The 20,758-nt window shown below is 48.9% G+C and overlaps 13 protein-coding genes across 13 annotated transcripts; all 13 read left to right on the top strand.

The window, feature by feature from the left end:
- Window positions 1–111: 111 nt before the first annotated feature.
- On the top strand, window positions 112–1,119 carry TbgDal_VIII1930 (3-oxo-5-alpha-steroid 4-dehydrogenase-like,putative; the record flags this gene model as incomplete). Its single annotated transcript, XM_011777221.1, has 1 exon — window positions 112–1,119. One exon carries the CDS (start codon window positions 112–114, stop codon window positions 1,117–1,119), a length of 1,008 nt encoding a protein of 335 aa, XP_011775523.1.
- Window positions 1,120–2,316: 1,197 nt separating this feature from the next.
- On the top strand, window positions 2,317–3,249 carry TbgDal_VIII1940 (hypothetical protein, conserved; the record flags this gene model as incomplete). The annotated part of the gene is made up of 1 exon (XM_011777222.1): window positions 2,317–3,249. The coding sequence occupies one exon, from the start codon at window positions 2,317–2,319 to the stop codon at window positions 3,247–3,249; it is 933 nt and encodes a 310-aa protein (XP_011775524.1).
- A 420-nt stretch (window positions 3,250–3,669) lies between these two features.
- On the top strand, window positions 3,670–4,437 carry TbgDal_VIII1950 (ribosomal RNA methyltransferase, putative; the record flags this gene model as incomplete). Its single annotated transcript, XM_011777223.1, has 1 exon — window positions 3,670–4,437. The coding sequence occupies one exon, from the start codon at window positions 3,670–3,672 to the stop codon at window positions 4,435–4,437; it is 768 nt and encodes a 255-aa protein (XP_011775525.1).
- Window positions 4,438–4,688: 251 nt separating this feature from the next.
- TbgDal_VIII1960 (hypothetical protein, conserved) lies at window positions 4,689–5,462 on the top strand (the record flags this gene model as incomplete). Its single annotated transcript, XM_011777224.1, has 1 exon — window positions 4,689–5,462. The coding sequence occupies one exon, from the start codon at window positions 4,689–4,691 to the stop codon at window positions 5,460–5,462; it is 774 nt and encodes a 257-aa protein (XP_011775526.1).
- A 475-nt stretch (window positions 5,463–5,937) lies between these two features.
- On the top strand, window positions 5,938–7,959 carry TbgDal_VIII1970 (acetyl-CoA synthetase, putative; the record flags this gene model as incomplete). Its single annotated transcript, XM_011777225.1, has 1 exon — window positions 5,938–7,959. The coding sequence occupies one exon, from the start codon at window positions 5,938–5,940 to the stop codon at window positions 7,957–7,959; it is 2,022 nt and encodes a 673-aa protein (XP_011775527.1).
- A 725-nt stretch (window positions 7,960–8,684) lies between these two features.
- Window positions 8,685–8,927, top strand: TbgDal_VIII1980 (hypothetical protein, unlikely; the record flags this gene model as incomplete). Its single annotated transcript, XM_011777226.1, has 1 exon — window positions 8,685–8,927. One exon carries the CDS (start codon window positions 8,685–8,687, stop codon window positions 8,925–8,927), a length of 243 nt encoding a protein of 80 aa, XP_011775528.1.
- A 784-nt stretch (window positions 8,928–9,711) lies between these two features.
- TbgDal_VIII1990 (hypothetical protein, unlikely) lies at window positions 9,712–10,038 on the top strand (the record flags this gene model as incomplete). Its single annotated transcript, XM_011777227.1, has 1 exon — window positions 9,712–10,038. The coding sequence occupies one exon, from the start codon at window positions 9,712–9,714 to the stop codon at window positions 10,036–10,038; it is 327 nt and encodes a 108-aa protein (XP_011775529.1).
- A 480-nt stretch (window positions 10,039–10,518) lies between these two features.
- TbgDal_VIII2000 (hypothetical protein, unlikely) lies at window positions 10,519–10,899 on the top strand (the record flags this gene model as incomplete). Its single annotated transcript, XM_011777228.1, has 1 exon — window positions 10,519–10,899. The coding sequence occupies one exon, from the start codon at window positions 10,519–10,521 to the stop codon at window positions 10,897–10,899; it is 381 nt and encodes a 126-aa protein (XP_011775530.1).
- An 88-nt stretch (window positions 10,900–10,987) lies between these two features.
- TbgDal_VIII2010 (hypothetical protein, conserved) lies at window positions 10,988–11,332 on the top strand (the record flags this gene model as incomplete). The annotated part of the gene is made up of 1 exon (XM_011777229.1): window positions 10,988–11,332. The coding sequence occupies one exon, from the start codon at window positions 10,988–10,990 to the stop codon at window positions 11,330–11,332; it is 345 nt and encodes a 114-aa protein (XP_011775531.1).
- A 2,922-nt stretch (window positions 11,333–14,254) lies between these two features.
- TbgDal_VIII2030 (hypothetical protein, conserved) lies at window positions 14,255–16,144 on the top strand (the record flags this gene model as incomplete). The annotated part of the gene is made up of 1 exon (XM_011777230.1): window positions 14,255–16,144. One exon carries the CDS (start codon window positions 14,255–14,257, stop codon window positions 16,142–16,144), a length of 1,890 nt encoding a protein of 629 aa, XP_011775532.1.
- A 1,080-nt stretch (window positions 16,145–17,224) lies between these two features.
- On the top strand, window positions 17,225–17,695 carry TbgDal_VIII2040 (hypothetical protein, unlikely; the record flags this gene model as incomplete). Its single annotated transcript, XM_011777231.1, has 1 exon — window positions 17,225–17,695. The coding sequence occupies one exon, from the start codon at window positions 17,225–17,227 to the stop codon at window positions 17,693–17,695; it is 471 nt and encodes a 156-aa protein (XP_011775533.1).
- Window positions 17,696–18,165: 470 nt separating this feature from the next.
- TbgDal_VIII2050 (spliceosomal U5 snRNP-specific protein, putative) lies at window positions 18,166–18,633 on the top strand (the record flags this gene model as incomplete). The annotated part of the gene is made up of 1 exon (XM_011777232.1): window positions 18,166–18,633. The coding sequence occupies one exon, from the start codon at window positions 18,166–18,168 to the stop codon at window positions 18,631–18,633; it is 468 nt and encodes a 155-aa protein (XP_011775534.1).
- Window positions 18,634–19,103: 470 nt separating this feature from the next.
- Window positions 19,104–20,405, top strand: TbgDal_VIII2060 (hypothetical protein, conserved; the record flags this gene model as incomplete). Its single annotated transcript, XM_011777233.1, has 1 exon — window positions 19,104–20,405. One exon carries the CDS (start codon window positions 19,104–19,106, stop codon window positions 20,403–20,405), a length of 1,302 nt encoding a protein of 433 aa, XP_011775535.1.
- Between the last annotated feature and the right edge of the window lie 353 nt (window positions 20,406–20,758).

The raw sequence follows: 20,758 nt of genomic DNA on the forward strand, positions 1-20,758 counted from the left end.
AGTGTTCTTCACCATTTAACTGATGTTCCCCCCTTCTCTACTTGATTTGTTTAGCATCTGTACGTCTTCGTCAGAGACTGACTCGTTTGTGAAGAAATACGGTTGCCCTCAATGATGACCTCCCAAAGTCATTCGCCGTTCACGGAAGCGAGCGGTTTCGCTGCTGCGGTAACCCTTCTGTTTACGGCGATGGGAATGGTGATACTTTCCAGTCACCTGATGCCACTAACTGGCCCACGAGTATTGGAACTGAGTAGTAAAATTCACTTGACGATGGCCGCTGGCACGTTTCTTCTGCTCCGCTTTGCTCTCATTGCTCCTTTTGGTAAGCATTCGGGGCTAAGTAAAGTGCGAATCCGAGTGCCTGCATTGTTGTCATGGTCCCTGCAGGAGTGCCCCACCCTTCTGAGCATCATTTACTACATCGTGGTGGAATATCCATGTTGTGTGCATCAGTGTAACCCTCTGCAGTGGTTACACATGATTCTAGATCGTCCCTCTATGGAGGTTACGACAACGGTTGCCTCGGCGGCTCCTACACTTCGCTTAGGCCTATTGTTTTTCGCTGCTCACTACTTCAACCACAGCGTATTGTATCCACTGCGGGTTGCAAACCATGGGACATCCGTGCCGTTGCACATAACGCTGAGTGCTATGCTGTACTGTGCTCTAAATGGCCGGCTGCAGTTGCTGGCCAACATCGATAGCGTTGACGCGTCTCAAAGACTTGTTGTTGACTCCACATGGCAAACGATACTTACTATTCTCGGTGCTGTCATTTTCTTTGCTGGAATGCTTGTAAACGTTACAAGCGATTGTTATCTTATCCGACTAAAGAAGCGGCCTCCGCTAGGCGCATACAAAATCCCATACGGTGGTCTTTTCGTGTTTGTCAGCTGCGCCAACTTCTTCGGGGAGATTGTGGAGTGGTTTGGCTACGTCGCAGTTGTGTACGGAACAAATGGAACTGTTGCAGGACTCGCAGCCTTAAGTTTCGCCGCGTATGTCGTCGCTAATCTCCTCCCCCGTGCTTACGCTCATCATCAGTGGTACATTCAGCACTTTGGTGCTGAGTACACAGCGCTTCAACGCCGTGCGGTGATACCATTCGTGTACTGAAATGTGGGCGCTGCAGTGTATTGCACTAGACACCCCAATACTGCATCTTTTCTGTCTTTTTTTTTTATCATCATGTAATTTTTTTTATTGGTTTAATTCTGTTAGTGTCGTCAGCACAGTTCTTCCTTTCTCTCTCGTTCCCTCTTGCCATTCACTCACTTGAGCGTCGTGGCAAGGGAAATGAATTTACTATTGGTTTTTGTTTTATTTATCGTCTCCACGTCAGACACGTGCATTCCCACACACACATACATACACTTGTTTTTCTTGGCATGTGGGAGAAAGGCGGCACACGCCGTACATTCCTGAATCCAAAGCCTAATTAAGCATCGATGCGCGAATTGCTTCAACCTTTGGTTAATGTTGCAGCCTAACAAAATAACCGCCGCGACGCAAAAGCAATTTGACATCTAGTTTCTGTACGTTACAGCGGAACGTTCTGCGAAACCGTAGCGTGATGCAGATACGAACAGGTGAACGAGATGATGGGAAGTAGAAGAAAGCGTGGATTTCGCGCTGCTGTGATGCGATGTATGGGGAATTATTGTTTCCTGAAGCGCCCCAATCACAGTAATCTATTAGTTTGTTTGTTTTGTTTTGTTTTTATCTAACACTAGAAGCAGACTATTTACTTTTCTTTTATTACAATCCGTTGTTGTTCTGGTTTACGATATAATGCCTCGTAACGGGGGAAACAACTGACGATACCGTATCAACAGTCGTGCGACAGCCCTCCATCATCTCCATGCCCGCTTCTTTGATGCTGCTATTGCTGTTTTTTTTTTGTTATTGTTCTCTCCCTTTTACTAAGTATCACGTGGTAGTTTATTCCGGCTCACACGCAAGTGGTACCCGCAGATGTTAATTGTTTAGCGTTGTACCGTTTTTTCCACGTATAGTGAATTCCTCTCCCGTGAGGGGGGGGGGCGAGGGGACGATTGCAAGACGGATGAAACAGGAACCCTGTTAGGTGCCTTATGCTTTGTTTCATCTGCAATGTGAAAAGTCACTTCGACTATATTTTACTGTTTTCACAGTGATTATTTACGGTTCACTTCATTGTGTTTTGTTGCTGTTCTAACCATTGTATCCCACCGTCTCACTCCTTTTGTGGTGTAATACCCTCAGCAAGACTGAACAATAAGCTTTGCCGGCTGATAAGGGAAGGAGTTGCAGCGCCACCTGCACTGTACTTATATGCCAGTGTTTGAGAACAAGCATCTCCTCCGCGTCTTGCAACCCCCACAGCAACTGGCGCAGAACTTTGTAGCGTACTGCAAGGCACATCAGGTGCTTACTCGTGGTTTATGTCGTGTCGGCAAAACAAAGCGCGGTGAACTGAGGGGCCTCATTGCCAACAAGGATATAAAGAAGGATGACAACATTGTGATGCTCTCAGAGCGGGCTTGTCTGCACCCGGGGAGGGCACTAAAGTGTGAAAGGTTTCTCGCCATCTTTCCGCAGAATGTTAAGGAGATGCTTTTACAGAATCCGTTATTTGTTCAGAACAGTCGTGTGGCCGAACGCTCGATTATTCGGCATAATCAGTTTTTACTAGCGTGCTACATGACGTACTTGATTCTTCGCAACGATGAGAATGCAGAGGGCCAAGCGCTCAAGTACATCAACTTCATGCCTCGCAACGAGGGTAACTTTGAGCAGCTCATTAGCAACATGAACGGGGTACTTGACGGAGCTGCGGCGTGCCAGTCAGCGCAAGCGGCTCTTTCTTTGCAGTTTGGTATCACGCAGGCTGAGGTGCGACCGCTCCTACAGTGGTCCATGGCCATGATCTTTAGCCGTATGGCACCCATTGATCACCGTTGGACATTGCAGTGTGCGTTTAAAAATACGCCTTTCGCGCCGGCTTTTGATATTCGGGGGCCAGATGACGATGCAAATATGGTTAAGGAACCCATCGCCTTTTTGTGTCCCGTCATCGACATGTGCAACCACAGCGATCACGAAAATGTCGCTCTTATGGTGCCCCAGCGCACTGACTCATCGCATGAATCGGTAATTTGCTTGCGCTCGCTTCGGGATATTGAACGCGGGGAGGAGCTCACTATGACGTACGGTGGATCGCCAACGGAGCTACGTGTTATATGGGGAATGCAACGCGTTTTGTGAGTCGCGTAAGGACAAGGCGGTGTTGAGGGGGAAAGAGCGAGGTGTTAGTGGGGTCGGGCTGAGTTATTCCATTTATCGTAAGCACTCCTTAACCACGAGGGGACAACCCCGTTTGCCATGACTATGGCGTTTGGTTGTTTACATTTGTTCCTGAGGGAGGTTATTAAGCATTGCTGTTTCTCGTGTTTCTGTGCCACCCTCCCTCCCGAGCGCGCGAGCGCGTTCATTTTCAACGGCACCCCCATCCCTCCCTCTGTCACACACAATGTATGTTTCGATCACGTGTGTATCACTAGCCACTGAAGGGTATTCAGCGCAGTTGGAGGCAGCGGCTCGCCAGATCTGTCCACAGCTGCTCAGGCGCTGGTGGTTACATGCGTCAAGGTGAAGGGCAAAGCGACCGCTTGCGACCGCTCGTAGATGCACTTTCCCAGTATCGTGTTTAGACGGCACGGAGGTCGCCAGTGGATGCAGCAGCAGAGCCGTGACCCGTTCGTCTTGGAGGCGCGTCGGCGCGGATACGTTGCGCGCAGCGCCTTTAAACTATTGGAAATGGACGATAAGTTCACACTCTTTTCCAGAGGCAACACACGTGTTGTGGTGGACATTGGTTGCAGCCCTGGAAGTTGGCTGCAGGTCATACGCGAGCGGTGCGGGGACAAGTGTGCCGTTTTTGGTGTTGATGTGTTGCGTGTGGCCTCCACAGTCACTGGAGCAGTGTGCATCCAAGGTGACTTTACAAACCCAGCGGTACGCGAGGAGCTTCTCGCCCGCATGTTGACCGTTCGTGCGGTGGGGGTGGTGGACGTCGTAACCTCGGACATGTGCCTTAACCGAGGTACAGGCAGTACGTCCGACAGGCAGAAGCAAGAGGAACTTAACCGGTCGGCACTAGCCTTTGCCTTGGAGCAGTTGGTACCAGGCGGGAATTTTGTGTGTAAGGTGCTCGGGTCTCCCACAGCCTACGAGGATCTGCGAAGGGATACGTGTCGGTGGTTTGTGCGGACGGATATCTGCAAACCTTCTTCGAGTCGACTCACAAGTGACGAAGCATTCATGGTATGCCGAGGGAAACGTGAGATACCGCGTGATCGAAGTGGCGGATGCGATGGGACCCACGGCGGCCGATTTGGGTTGGACGATTGGCCAGGCCAACTGCGGGGCTCACCACGGCGACGCAAGCCGTAGAGCCGGTTAGCTGTGGCGAAGCAAGGGAACAAGGTGGGTCCTAATAGTGTTTCTACCGACAGGACGTGAAGCTCTGGTGCCTGCCGTTGCAGCAGGCGAGAACTCCATCCCACGCCACCCCTACATATGCGCATGCACCTTTCCCTTCACCACCGTTGACATTTTTGTTTTCCGGTGGGTGTAAAAGATACTCCGAACAGGCAACCAACTCTTTCTGCGCTGGACCCGCACGCATGTGACTTGACTTCTCCATGTTACCTGGTAAACTCTTTAAAAGTACAGTTAAGGAAACTGATATGAGCATTTCATGTTCCCTGGCCGTTTTCCTGGTAGTCTACGCGTTGGGCCGCTGGGCTGACGGCACTCAGACGCGGGACAGGCCTTTCATGTATGCTGACAGCATGCCTGCGCTTGCCCCGGGAGAAGTCCGAAGGAACGAAGCAATGCGCTTTCCATTGACGCTGGAAACGGAAGTGCGCCAGCGCTATGTGTTGACGAACATGCAAAGGGACGTGTACTATATTGCTCATCTTAGCTATCTCGGTTCCCCATCTATCATGTACAATCTCCATCTAACGCGTTTGCCACGTGCCACGGTCGGGGAACTCCAACAGAAGAACCAAGCTGGCCCTGGTCAGCGGCATCTGTCCGATGTGAATCGAATGTACGTGAAGGCGCGCAAAGATGTCTTGCTCTTTGATTTCTTGGGAGGTGAAGGAGAGGTTGACAACGGTGATCACGACCCAGCAAATGATGATAGCTTTGTACCAGTTCTCGAGGTGCGTGGATATCGCAACGGCTTTCCGCACGAACCGGAGAAGTGGAAGGATTTCCGATACAACATCCGATTGGATGTCGTTGGAAGGGCCGATGGCCTCACAATGGCTATCATGTGGAATGTTATCACCGTGATTGTGATGGGAGTGTTTGTGATTGGCTTTGTCGCCCCGTGGGTCATCAGTACCGCTGCCGGGGATACAACCAATCAGCGGTCTCGGCGCGACTTCCTCATATTTTTTTGGTAGTTGTTGATTCAATCTCCACTCAGAATAGGAAGCTGGGCAATTCACCACTCGGAAAAAAAGTACGACGAACATGAAGAGTCGGTGGCCAAAAAAAAAAAAAGTAGTTGGGGTGCGGTGTATTGGTGGCTGAAACATGTATTTCAAAATATACTTAAACTTCACCCGCAGTTTATGGCCAAACTACCACCACCGCCACCAAGCGCACATTTTCCCCGTCTTTGTCTCAAATTTGCTGATTTTTTTTCAGTTTCGACAAGGAGGCAAATAAGCGTAATAGGACCGCTGCGGCACACAGAAGGCACCATAAACGTGGCGTACAGGATCATAGTAACGCAAAGGCACGCTCCCTTTAAAGTAGTGCTATAGCCCTAAGAACAGAGAGCTATCGTGATAAGAGGGGGGGAGAGAATCGGGTAACGTAACAAGACGTAATTTTTTGTATTTCGTCCAAATCGCGGGTGGTGATAAATTCAACATGCGTGACACAGGTCGCTGCAGCGGCCATAATGATGACGTAGTAGACCCCGTAACAAGCAACGGTGCTATGTCGCATGTCGGCCCTGATCTTGCACACCGTCAGGCACTTTACGAGAAGTCGGTTCGTGACCCCGTGGCCTTCTGGGAACAGGCCGCCGCTGACTTCCATTGGGAAAGAACTTGGCCCACGGACAAATCGCCCCTGGAGTACAATTTCCACAAAAGCAATGGCAGCATTTTCGTCAAATGGTTCGACGGGGCAGAGTCGAACATGTGCTACAACGCTCTCGACCGGCATCTACCGAAACATAAGGACCGCGTGTGCTACCACTGGGAAGGTAATGATGAGGGAGAGAGTCGCGATGTGACGTACGGTGAGATGTTCGAGGAAGTCGTGCGTATCGCCGCAGTGCTGAAGCGCCGCTACAATGTCAAGAAGGGCGACGTGGTCACCATATATCTACCGATGATACCCTTCGCCGCGCAGGTGATGCTCGCAGTGGCACGCCTCGGCGCCGTCACCTCAGTCGTGTTCGCTGGCTTTTCGTCGCAGGCTGTTGCGAGCCGCCTGACAGACGCGAGGAGTAAACTCATCATCACTGCGGACAGCTTCCGGCGTGGCACCAAAACACTCCTACTGAAAGAGCTCAGTGACGCCGCGCTCGCCATTTGTGAGGCAGAGGGCCACAACGTCCAGTGCCTCGTGTACGATCGGTCCAAACGGGAAAATGTTCCCATGACAGAGGGCCGCGATGCGTGGTACAGCGACGTTGTAGAGACCCTCACGGCAAGTGAGCTCGCGGATTGCCCCGTTGTATGGATTGGGGCGGAGGATCCCCTTTTCCTCTTGTACACCTCTGGCAGCACTGGTAAACCCAAGGCAATCTTGCATACGCTGGGAGGTTACATGGTGTACGCCGGAGTCACCTTTAAGTACAGCTTTGACTACCACGAAAGTGATGTGTCGTTTTGTACAGCAGATATCGGGTGGATCACTGGCCACTCGTACGCACTGTATGGTCCGATGTTGAATGCCGCCACATCGGTACTGTTTGAGGGCATGCCAACGCACCCAACTCCGTCCCGCTGGTGGGATTTGGTAGACAAGTACCGCGTTACGATCTTCTACACGGCTCCAACGGCTATACGGGCACTCATGCAGTGCGGTGATGAACATCTGCAGTCCACAACGCGGGGGACGCTGCGCATTCTTGGTAGCGTAGGGGAACCCATCAACGCAGAGGCGTGGCAGTGGTTTTATGAGGTGGTTGGTAAGCGCAGGGCGGACGTAATTGACACGTGGTGGCAAACGGAGACGGGTGGCCACCTCATTACCCCACTTCCTGGATGCACACCAATGAAGGCCGGAAGCGCCACCCTTCCTTTCTTTGGAATTGTTCCGGCGTTGCTTCATCCGACGACGAATGCAGTTGTTGAGGGTGAAGGTGAGGGACTTCTTGCTATGCAGACCCCCTGGCCAGGTATCGCACGCACCATCTTTGGTGACCACAACCGCTACGAGCAGGCATATTTTGCTGTGGATGGCTTTTATCTGACGGGTGATGGGGCTCGTCGGGACAAGGATGGTTACTACTGGATTACGGGCCGCGTGGATGACGTACTAAACGTCAGTGGTCATCGTATAGGAACGAGCGAGGTGGAGGAAGCGGTGAACAGTCATCCCGATGTCGCAGAAAGCGCTGCTGTTGGCATCCCACATGACATGAAGGGTGAGTGCATCTACGTGTTTGTTACGTTCAACAACAATGTGACTGTGGACGCTACGTTGCTGAAAAGGGTGAGAGAAACAGTTCGCCGAGTCATTGGTCCATTCGCTGCCCCTGATTACGTCCAGGCAGCGCAGTGTGGGTTACCCAAGACACGCTCGGGAAAGATTATGCGTCGCATCCTTCGTAAGATTGCGTCTGGGTTGCATGAAGAGTTGGGTGACACCTCAACGCTCTTGGATCCGAGTGTTGTGCAAAACCTCATAGAAGGGAGGAAGCAAACAGTGGGGTGATGAGCACTCCATGGCGAGTGGAAAGGAATGGAAAGGCATGAGAACTCCCGAAGCCTAGGCCGAGTAGGCTGAAGGTACCTCATGCAAATTAACATAGGCGTGGGTACCAACGAAAGGCGGAGAAAAGACGTCCAAGGAACAAAGAAAAACGGGGATGGGGATGGGGCCACGAACGGTAACACTGCGGCAGAATGGGTGCTCTTTTACATCGCTCGTTTGCTTCGTTTCCGACCTTGTTTTTGTTGGTGCTAGCTGTAGTTGTCTAATCAAAAAGTTAAAGAAAAAAAAAAGAAAGGAAACTAAGTGCGGAACTTCGCACCTGCGGTAGGGCAGATGTCGGTCGTTTTAGGCTCCGGTGCATCTCTCTTTCTTTCGTCTCCCGTCTGTTTGACCCCATACAGTCCGTTTCCGTGTGAAAGGTCCCTACACGAATACCGTGGCATTGAGGAAAGAAATAAATGTGGAAGGTATTGAAACAGGGAGGCAAACGCCTGACCAGCCATTATGTGACACGATCATTGTTTTGGTGGAGGGGGAGGCGAAAGGGTAGGCGAAATGAGAGAGGTGTCACTCGTTATTGTTTTGTTTTTGTTTTTGTGTTTTGTCTCCTCTTCTATTGTAAAGCAACTAACGTTCATCTCGGTAAAAAAAAAAAAAGCGGGAAGTGGAGGACGCAAAAGAGGCGCGGAAAAGGAATTGGGGAAAAACAAGCAGGCGGAGAGAGGATGATGACTACCGCGGAGACAAACACGTATACGAACTCACACGGTCAACTTTTATGTATCTATACGTGCAGGGTAGCTGATGGCACGATTTATTGGTGGCGGGAGGTAAACGACGGGAAAGAAAAGAAAAAAAAGGTGGAGAGGGAGAGGGAGAAGGAAAACGATGTATTAGTGGGCCCAAGCAAAACGGAAGACGAACCGATACAAAGGAAAGGTGAGAAGGGGGAGGGATCGTACACGTAATTGGTCTTTATTTATAACTTTGTTATCTTGCTTTTCCCACTTCATACTTGTTTTCTGCTCCAAGTTCACACTATTCGTAAGCGGCTGTAAGAAAAGGGGGCGGAAAAGGCTTAAGGTTTTTTCTTAGTGGTTATCCAAAGACAGTCGTCCGAGGTCGTTCCACCTGCCTACACATGCGGTGGTGCGAGTGTAGATTTAGGTGTGTATCCTTCTATTACTTTGTCTGAATTTCATTTACATGTTGTTTCGTGTTTCCTAAAAGGGCTGTTCCCCTCTGTTTTCCAGTAAAAACGTATCCACAAACGAACGTATATATATATATATATGTGTGTGTGTGTGTGTGTATTTGCGAATGTATTTTGTCCCCCACTGAGAATGGAAAGGTATTAAGGATTTACGGCGTCTCGTCGTTCGGCGATATCATTTCATTATGTCCCTCACTCGCTTTGTCTTTCTTGTTCCTAAAGCGCGTAATTCTTCGTTTCTTTTTTTTCTTTTTTCTTTCCTACTCCTTTTGTTATTATTGTTGTTGTTGTTGTTTTTTTTTTTTTCATTGGTTTATTGGTTGGTTTGTTTCTTTCGCTCTTATTGTTCAACCGACACGTGCACGTCGTGTGGGAATGGAGAGAAAAGCATACGTGCCTTGCCGCTTCGGGCGCAGAACCTCGTGACTCAACCGTATAATTTGTAGACTGAAGCAAACGAGAAGACCCCCAAAAGAAAAAAACGAAAGTGGAGAAGAGTTTATTTTGGGGTGTAGTTCCGGGGAGCGGCGGCTAAGACAATGATGCAGGGAAGCGAAAAGGAAGAAAAGATGTGTGCACGTTGTTATGCTTGCAATTTTTTTTTTGCCATTATCTCTCTTTTTTGTTTTTGTTTTTCGTTTCACGTGTCGGTTATGCTTAATTTCGAGGTTGAGCTAAGCCCTCGTGTGACAGAAGTACTTACACTAAATCCATTCAAAAGAAACAACAGGGAGGGAAGGGGGGGAACTGAATTCGCTTGTGCCCCTGCAGTTGTCATTGATTCTTTTTTCTTTTCCTCTGTTCATCCCCTTTTCTCCATGTGTGAAAAGCCATCCACTTCTTTAAGCAAAAACTATTGTTTTTGAAGAGCAAACACATGCAAGGAAGAAAGCGCTGGCCTCTTTTTGTGATGTTATGTGGTATACTGACACTGATACTGACTCGTTGAAGCGAACGCTAAAACCACTAATCGGACAGAAGAGGGGTCATGCAAACACGGCTATTTGCACTTACAATCATATACTCGTAGCCACGTGAAGGAGGATCGTTGCATTTACTTACAGAATACTCTTACAGAGCGATTGGTCATTTATATATATATATATATTTATTTATTTATTTATTTATTTATTTATTTATTTATTTATTTATTTATACGAGTGAAATGCCCCAGCAGGGTTTGCACACCGTCTCCCGCATGCACGCCAACTTCACGATGGTTGAAGAATCACCACTGCATGCTCAGCTCAATATCATCCCCAGCTGTTGTGGGCTGAGGATGCGCTGAAGGCTTTGATTTCATTACGTGAAAAACTCTCGCCACATTTGGTTCATCGCTCCCACATATGCAAAAGCTGGCCTTCGCCGGTCATCTTCGTTCCTCCCCTTTTGAAGGCAAGATGGCGCTTCCCTTTTGCGGGGGGCAAGTGAGACAAAACGAAAAAAAAAAAAGACAACATTTTTTTCTGGGCGTCCAGACCATGAAACTCGGAGAGTGGTCGAATTTCGTCTGTTTGTCCCTCTCTTTAGTATATTTTACGCAGGCTCGGGCTTTCCCTTCCGAAACGCTCATCCATCGCGACGCTAACATTCATGCAACTACAAATCTCACTGTGCCGTTACATCATCGCTTTAGCCCCCACTACTTACCTGCATTATATCTCTTATGTCCACATCCACATCTTCATCTTTCCTTCAATAGTTGTGCTCTTAGGGAGTGTAATTGACGCCTAGTGGATTTTGTTAGTTCCCTCCTCTACAAAATCGGGTGGTGCTCCTCTCACTTACTTAAACACGTAAACACATCAGTACGGGATGGGCATAGAAACGTGGAAGGTTTTCCCGAGCATTCTCACGGAATACCCGAAGCACGGTGTTCCACTCCCTTGCTCGGATCAAAACCCACGCTTGAAATGCCCTGAGACGCGGTGGGCGAGAGATTTTTGCCTCGCACAGGGTGGTAACTGCGAGTATAAAATAGAGGCACATTTCGACTGTCTTGAGCAGTATTATCCACCAGAGAAGGTTATGCAGTTGCGCAAGGCATTTAAACCGAACACCTTGGACTACCCAACGAGCGACACGTACATTCGTTATCGACATTTCTACATTGGTGCCGGTTGGATGGGGGGAAAGCGCGGGTGGGAAGGCACGGCGTAAGGGTTGTGATGTTGTCATCTCCAAAGAGAAAAAAAAAAAGAAGAAGGTTTCTTGTGCATTCTTGACCCTAGAAAGTACGGTTCTCTCCCAGGAGGTTGTTGTTCGTAGTTGAGGAAAAGCGTGGGTTGTGGTGCGTGTGGTAGCAAAACATGTAATCGTAGTAACACCTGATGGATGATAGCATGGCGGGAGGTTGTGAGAAGGGGAATAAATGTAAGGTCAGATTAGTAGGGAGAGACTTATATAAAAAGTTTTTTAGTGCTATGGCGGCTTTTTCTTCTCTCCCGCCGCAGGTCCATTCATACGTTTTTCATCGTTAAAATTTTTAGTTTAGCGTATGGTTGTTTGCCCGACGCTGAAGTGTAGCTGCACCGGTACGCCGCACACTTGCAGAGAAATTCGTGCGGGGAGGTCGCATTATGACGCGACCAAATGCAACGGTTGGAAGGACTGTTGCGTCTGGAGGAAGTGGAGTGCAAGAGAAGACACACTTAACCTGCCCCATCATCCTTTTTTTTTTGTGTTGACCCCAACTGCTTCATCATCCACCATCTCCCTTTCCCGCTTCCTTTCACGAATAGTTTGTGGACCGTGGTGCATATTACGGTTCTAGGGAAAGTGAGTAGTTACCGTCTACGCTAGCTTTTTTACGCGGAAAGAAGCATACATTTGAAGCAAAAGTAGGTTTATTTAGAAGGGTAAAGGAACGAAAAGGCTCAAGTTTAAGAAAGGAACTACTACAACAATTACAACAGGTTAATCAAAAGGATAATGCTCCGTCGTACGTCCTCCACATTTTCAGCAAAGCGAGTATTTGTTGTGGGTGGGCATATTACAACGTTTGTGGGCAAAGGGTCACCACTTTTTATCGATAAAAAACACCCCGATTTTGGCAAGAAGGAAAACAAAACACTGGAGGAACTTCTGGCAGAGAGCATAAATGGAGCACTGCAAAACACGGGTCTGCACGACGGCCGTGCGGCGCTCGTTGACAAACTTGTCGTCGGAAACTTCCTTGGCGAGTTGTTCTCTTCTCAAGGGCACCTTGGTCCGGCAGCGGTTGGCAGTCTCTCCGGCAGCAACAGTTCTGCCTTCCTAAACAAACCAGCTGTGCGCGTCGAGGGTGCGTGTGCAAGTGGTGGCCTCGCTGTGCAGTCCGCATGGGAGGCACTACTCGCCGGTACTTCACAAATCGCCCTTGCTGTGGGTGTTGAGGTTCAGACAACCGTCTCTGCACGTGTGGGTGGTGATTATCTCGCACGTGCAGCACACTACAAGCGCCAGCGACAGCTTGATGACTTCACGTTCCCCTGCCTCTTCGCAAGACGTATGAAGGCAATCCAGGAGGCGGGTCATTTTACGATGGAAGACGCAGCGTATGTGGCAGCGAAGGCTTACGCGAGTGGTAATCGGAACCCTCTGGCCCACATGCACGCGCGGAAGGTAACGTTAGACTTCTGCACACAAGCCTCCGACAAGAACCCTAACTTCCTTGGGAACGAAATATACAAGCCTTTCCTGCGGACCACGGACTGTTCACAGGTCAGTGATGGCGGAGCTGCGGTTATCCTCGCCAGTGAAGAAGGGTTGCAGAAGTTAGGCCTTTCACCCAACGACAACCGCCTCGTTGAAATCAAATCTCTCGCCAGCGCAGCCGGTAACCTCTATGAGGACTCACCAGATCTTACACGAATGACTACTTCCATGGTTGCGGCGCGAACTGCCCTTTCGATGGCTGGCGTGAAGCCCGAGCAACTTCAGGTTGCAGAGGTGCATGACTGCTTTACCATCGCTGAGCTGCTAATGTATGAGGCCCTCGGTATTGCAGAGTACGGGGGTGCGGGGGCCCTCATCCGCAGTGGGGCAACGGCACTTGATGGTCGCATTCCAGTCAACACCGGGGGCGGTTTGTTGTCGTTCGGCCATCCGGTAGGAGCCACTGGCGTGAAGCAGGTGCTGGAGGTGTACCGGCAGATGAAGGGCCAATGTGGGGAATACCAAATGAAGAACATCCCCGGGATTGGCGCCACGCTTAACATGGGTGGTGATGACAAGACTGCAGTGTCTATGGTGCTAACGAATATCTAAACAGGCAGCGACGAAGAAGAACTGTTGCGAAAGGAAAGTAAATCCACACCCAACCACTCCCCTCCTCCCGCCCCCGGGGGGAAGCAAGGAAACATGTGATTGAAGACCACCACACCTCTACCGCGGCAACCGGGGGTGCCACGGTGGACTGCAGGGGTGTGGTGCTCATAATGGATTCGTCTGTTTACTTTTACTGAATTTTCTGTTTTTTCTTTATTTCTTATTTTTCACACCTGGTTACTTTGCCAGTGGTGCCGGCTGAAATCTTTCTTGTGCTTGATGGGACCAAGTGACTGTCTAACACTGTATCGTACACCACAGGAGGGGGATGGAACTGAGGTAACGCAGTGGCACGCTCACGAAGCGTGTTAGGATACGGTATTACGAAGAAAACGGGTGGACGGAAAGAGAGGTGACCAACACCCCAACAGGATGATGTTCTTTATTGTGTCCACTTACTAGAGGGCTCTGTGCTGCCAGCGCATTAGTTGTGCGGGGTTTTGACTATTCAATTGCTCATTTCCTTATCTTTCCTCTTCCACCTAATTGACATTTGGTTCCACTACTGCACTTCTACCTTTTCCGTTCACCATCAGGCCTACGGAACCTCTTTCAACCACCCTCACAATCTCTGCAATAATACCACGCGGGGGCGCACCTCGCATCGATACGCACCAATGACGCCTGTCGTGGGGCACGTGTACGTTAAACGGCGCTGCATCACACGCACCTCTCTCCATCCTCGTTTATTTACTTGGTAATAAATACCGACGTGCCTCTTATCTGAAGAAAATAATATACAAGAGACAAGGCGGGACACGCAACACTACAAGGATGCTCCGCATCACCTTACCATCACAGCAAGTTTCCAAGCGGCTAGTTGCAAAGTTGGCCTCCATGTCTGGTGTAAAGGGTGCAACGGCAACTAATGCTAAGGGAAATGACGCTGCTTCACAGGCAATGGAAGCACCAGCAGTCGTACCACCTTCCAGAGAAACCCCCAAAAGTACCCTGCCGAGGGTAGGAGCAAGAGCAGCCGTTCCGGTGGGTGGCGCAGGCGTGCACTCGGATGCATTGAGGCAAGGTACGCTAAGAGCGGCAACGCCAATAAAGCCCTCAGTTGCCGCTGCGGCGGCGTCAGTGTACGAAACGCGTATCAATGCCCCAGCACCCAATATCCGCAATGGCGAAGCTGATGGACAGCAACTACCGCAAAAAAAGACACTGAGGAGACGGAAAAGGTTGATCAGGGTGTCAACCAGGCGGCGCGTACGTCAAAATACCGCCAAAGTCCCAGAAGATATGGAAGAGGAACCTATTGTGGAAGATGTGGAAGACCCATTCGTCGATCAGGAGGAACACGAGGAGGAGCCCGTGGCCGCTGCGCCTCGAGAAAAGCGCCAGCAGCCTCGACCTGAGCGGGTAAAAGGACGGCCGGAAGCGAAAACAGTAGACAGACAACCGGAGATTAAAAAAACGGAACCTTCACCAGCCGCCTCATACGCTGCATACGAGCATGACAGAATTTCTGGTACGTCTCTTCACGGGAAAACACCCATGATTAAGGCCTTCCGTATCGAAGACGTACTCGCGGCGTGCACGCCTAGTGACGGTGTATTCGCCCGCCGGCTTCCGCAAGGGGGTTGTCAGTTCTTCGCATGGCCGGGCACCCCACTTGCCGTCGCTAGTAGCGCCGTGGCAAACATGCCGGAGACCATCCGGACCGTCCACGCCATATTTGGGCGAGAAAAAACGCCGATGGACTTGGTGCTGGATATCGACTGCCCCGTTCCACAGGAGCACTGGAGCATGTCAAAAGTTCGGCCATTTCAGAAAAAGGTGTTGGACGACGTGATGAACGTGATTGTGGAGGAAATTGAAGCAATTGGTGAGGAGATTGAGTCCCAGGTTGTGCTTCAGTCACCAAATCTCAAGAAGGTTTCCTTCCACGTGCATACCAAGCTTAAGGATGCCGCCTTTGAAGATTACAATTCCCTACACGGATTCCTGCATCAGTTCCACAAGAGAATACCGGCCGTGGACCTGCAAATCTACCGCTCCAACGGTATGCTCCGTATGCACCGTTGTATGAAGGAGAATCACACCAGCGCTATTGTGGTTTTTGAAGACAAGGACTGGAATATCGGTTTCCCAGACGGTATTGTACCGGACGCGAAAGCTGCCCTTCACTCCGCCTGCATCCGTGAAGAGGGAACGTACTCCCGTCTGCTGCACTTTGACCCGCCGCGCAACTTCCCAACGGCGTTTGAGAACTCCGGGGCCAACGGCAGCGGTGCCGCAGAGGATAAAAAAATCAAAGTCCTCCTTCCGCGCACGGAGCGTGAGGCAGTTGAAAACGCATCGCGATGGCTCCGTGAGGGAACCCGCGAGGCAGACGTTGACGAATGGCGCTCATGGATCCGGCTTGGTATCAATGCATACCGCGTGGCGTATCACTTCCGGGACGCAATGACGTTACAGCGGCCAGCACTGGAAGAGCTCCTTGACGCATGGGTGGAGGCGAGCAAGAAATGCCCAGCGAAGTTCAAACCTGGTGTGTGCGAGGCCCGATGGGCAACATTTGATATTAACAGACTCTCGAAGTTTGACGATAATGAGTGGTGGCCATCATACCAACGCATTGGAAGGACGGCGATGTTGAATGAAGCGGCAGACGCGGCAAACCGCGGTGGTGCCAACGGCATCCCTCCACAAGGAGCGTAATCGTAGCGACATAAGTTGGTGGCAGCACAGGGAAGGAGGGGGACATGAATGGATGGAGAAAAGAAAAATTGAAAAAAAAAGAAAAAGAAAAAGAAAGGAAACAAAGGTGAGCCTTCATTTTTTTCTTTTTCTCCACCCTGTGCTCACACTCGTTTTTATACACTCCGTGCGTTTTTATCATAGAGGTTTTACTCTCTTTTTTTTAAAAAAAAAAAAAGAGGGGGAGAAGAAAAGATTGTCGTCTTTGGATGGCCATCATGATAATTCGGGACGGGGCAGAGGGGGGAGAAGCCGGTGTCGCTGCCAACCACTGTTACCATAACCTCAATCTCAACAGCATAGGACTGATGAAAGAGGGAAGAAAAATACCCAGCAAAGGGGGAAATATGCAAAGGGATGAAAAAAAGGATAAATAAACTTTTTCTTTGGGGATGAGGAATGCAGTGGTGCGTTACACAGCGACAGCATCTCTCTTTTTTTTTTTTTTGTAAATGTTTGTTGGTTCGATCATAGAAGAGATTCGAAGAAGGAAAAAAAAAACTGTTTTCTTTTGAATATGGGAGTCTCAGATGTCTTGTGCACGCCTCAAGGGACATGAAGAATGCACTTGAAGCATGCGTAAATATTCACTCCCTCTTTTCCTGTATGCATTTGCGATGTTACGTCATACATGTGTTTCTCCAAAAGAGAAAGAAAAGTTTTAAAAAGAAAAAAAGAAAAGAAAAGAAAAGAAAAGAAAATGTCTCTTTCCTTGTTTTTGAGGAAGCCATAGATTTTTTTAAAAAAGAAAAAGGAATGAATAGAAGAGGATGAAGGGAGACAAGGTGATGAGTGTGGTGTGGTTGGCTGACTCCCTACGCTTTGTTTTGTTTTTGTTTTTGTGTGTTAGAGAGAGGAAAGAGGGGGTGATAAAAAAAAAATAGATAAATAAAAAGAAAAGAAGTAACACATGTTTATAACAGCAGTTGAGCAAGAAAGAGAGAAAAAAAAAAGAGAGAGAGAGAGAGAGCATCGGGGAAAAGGCAGCTATCGGATGCCTTTCGTTTGTTTTTCACAAGTCTGTGTTGTTCTGCTCTCCACATGTGTTCCCTGAAAAATAACCCCTTTGGGGTCTCCTCTTTCCTTCACAGTGAACACGCATATACAGACACAAACATACAAGCGTACATTAACACAATAGAGCCTCACGCACATCCTGCTTTGTTATCTGTCATTTATTTTGAGGCGGCGGGCGTTTGCCCTTGTTTTCATCCACTGACTTTCCTTTCATTGTTGCTTTTTGTGTTTCTCCTTTTTTTTTTTATTGGTGTTTTTTTTTCCTTGTTCGTGGTTGTTTTATACAATTTGTATCCCCTTCTTTCTTTTTGTTTTTCGTTTCTGTTTCGCCCGCTTAATACCTCCACCGTCTCTTCCTTCGCCATTTTGTCGTGGGTTGAGGCTCCTTGCGACAGAACCTTCGTGTCAACGCCATTCCTGCAACTTCCACCTTTCCATAATTCTACCAAACTTTCGTCATTTTGTTACTATTATCATTATTATTGTTATTATTAATGTTGCCGCTTCCTCTCATTACCTTTAAGTGTAGGATTGAAAATGGCGGAAAAAAGCAGATGAAAGGAGGAGCTCGTGTGCAGGACGTGCCCTTGACGCTACAGGAACTCCCTACGAAATTCAAGGGTTCATGTTTCAGAGACTATATTTATTTATTTATTTAACGCTTCGTGGCGCAAAGCACATGCATTTCCGTCGCTTCTCTCTGGTTAGAGCGGATGTGTTGTTTCGTTATTATTATTATTTTTTCCTTTTTCTTTTTCTTTTTTGCTTTCTTTGTGTGTGTTTACTTTCCTGTTCTCTCAGTAACTTCCCCCTTCATCCTTTCTGTCTCTCTTTTAACATGCTGTGCCGTTGTGTCCCTTAGCCTGTGAGCGCACGTGCGCAAAGGGCTAACTGAAATTGTGGAAACATCAGGCTTGGTATAGGGAAGTTTCCATTGCTTTTTAAAAAAAAAAAAAAACTTTTTTATGACGGAGTTGACACGCCTACACTCCGCCTGGGATGTTGACCGGCATATTGTGCTTGAAGGCGAGAAACTTGTACTTATCCGCTTCAGTCATTACGGTGAAGCGACGGAGCAGGAAGAAGACATGGCACACACACTTTCCACACGCCAAATAGATGAAGTACTTGTCGCACTCGCACCAAGGGTACGGAAGTATTGCACAATTTATGTTGTGTCTACGCTGGAGGTGCCTGAGTTCAACGTCATGTATGAATTGGGTCACAGCAGAGAGCCCTTCGCCGTGATGTTCTTTTACCGAAACGCACATATCCGTGTGGATGTGGGGACGGGGAACAATAATAAAATTAATTTTGTTGTATCGGAAGATGAACTGTTATCCATCGCTGACGCAGCGTACCGTGCGGGGAGAAGTGGAAAGACGATAGCATACTCGGAAAAGAAATTCACAACAGCTGCTGTACGCCGTTAGTGCTGTCTTTAGTGTCGCCCATGTGTCATTAAGTTGCGCAGGTGGGAACTACAGTTGGGGAGAGAATATTTTTCTTTCGTTTCCCTCATCACATATTTTCTTCTTCACCCACAACACCCACATACGTTCACGCACGTTATGACTTTAAAAAAAAAAAACTAAGTATATGTAAACCATTGTTATTTTCTGCTGAAGAATTGTATGACACACGCCTTTCCCTACTTCTGTTGCCTCTCTCAGGTTTTTTCACTTGCCCCAGGTAAACAGGTGGAGGGGAAGAGCATTACGTATTTCCTCCCAAAGGTGTGGGGGTTAAGTTCAACATAACGTGGTACCGTTACACGTGAAAGAACGGAAACAAATAAGGAGAAAAAGGAAAAGAAAAAAAAAAGTTGTGCTCCTCAACGGTCTATCGAAAGGGCAACAACAACAACAGTAACAGCAAACGCGGGAGTAAAAGGACACAGAAAATGGCAAGGTTTCAATCTTCTGTGGTTTCCCGTGCGCCGGCATTTACATTTGTTATGCTTTCACTGGTAGCGGCGGGAGTTCCAACAGTTATTCCTGGAGCTGATGGCTCCGTAGCCACTGAAACTAAGGGAAGGGGTGGGGCTATCCGTGAAAACAGGGAGGGCAAATGTGCTTCCAGGATTGTGTCATATTTAAGGCGTGCCGTTACGCAGCGGGCGGAACTTAAACAGCGAGAGTTACGGGCCCGTGCAAACCTCAACGAAGCGCGCAGTGTAGCCTTAGAGGAGGAAGACGGCCAGCGGGAGCCAAAGAATGACACACATCAACGTATCATGGAGGCCTGGGGTGTTGTAGGAGCTGTTAATGACGATATTATCCGTTTCAACGAGAGGACGATTAAACAACATGGAGACGTGCCGTGTGTGTGCATTAACGAAGTGTTCGGCGGGCCGGACATCAGGGCTGCGGGCGCCGCCACCTCATGGAAGGAAATAGTGTTGCTGCAGATGGATCTTCTTTTCATGTATTGGAAACTATATTGGGAAACGCTGCACGGCGTGTGGCTGTTTACATTTGAGGAATATGCGCCATACGAGAAGCTCTACGGTGACACGGTGGGGCACTATCAGCGGAAAGTGCAGGAACTGAGGACAGAATTGGAACGCACCAGCACCCTTAGCGCTGACAAGGATGTCAACCCGCTGGTGGGCTTTGCGCACTTGGCTCTCACACACGCGAAGATCTGGACCTACAGTGCAGTACCCTGGGTAACTCAAATTACTGTGGTTCTTTTTGTGCTCCTGTTTCTGCCTTTTATTATGAGTGCCACCGTACTTTCCAACTTTGTGTGGCGGTTGTGGCTACAGCTGTTCGTCGCACATCACGTATACGGATTAACAGCGGATGGGATCCTCGACTCGCTCCGGGAGTACATCAGTCTTGTCACAAGTCAAAAGTGGAAGGAACTGCAGGGGCGCTTAATAACTGGACTCTCGGCACTCGCATTCGGTGGTAGTTGTGGTACCTTTTTCAGCCTCCTCCCTGCCATGATATTCATTTTTGCTACCGTTGCATTCATGGTTACGCTCATGTGCGTGTGGGCCAGGCTGCCGCTTATGTTGCTTTTATTTTGTGAAGAAGCAGAGGCAGAACGCTCGGTTAAGCTTACTCCAGCTGATGTGAAAAACAAGCAGTCGGACGCAAAAAGTAAAAATGGTGGGGGCTCAGAAAAGACCACCGCTACTAAAGGTAAAAGGAACTTAAAAAAGGGCCCCAATGACACCGAAAAGTGCAAATCGTAGCGCGGGGTATCATCCCGTGGATTCTCAGTGGTGGTGGTGGTGAAAACATTAGTAGATTGTTTTTTCTTCTCCCTGTTTTTTTTTCTTTTGGGGGGGTTCGTGTCGCAATACGAGGGGTAATGGTGGTTGGTGATATTGGGCGACTGTCACTGGTAGGTTGGCATCTTAAAAGAGGGAACGGGAATGGGAAATAATGTCGTGGGGGTGTTTGAAAGGCGCTCTCGTATCGCATTGTAGCCGACTCGCATTCGATTAATTTCCCCTCTTCTTCCTTTGACGGCCCGTGTGGCACATTTTGCGATGCACGCGCATGAACGAATGTAATGGTATTTTCCAAGTGCTCTACTGCGTTG

Source organism: Trypanosoma brucei, chromosome 8, assembly GCF_000210295.1.
Source record: "Trypanosoma brucei gambiense DAL972 chromosome 8, complete sequence".
NCBI classification, from domain to species: domain Eukaryota; phylum Euglenozoa; class Kinetoplastea; order Trypanosomatida; family Trypanosomatidae; genus Trypanosoma; species Trypanosoma brucei.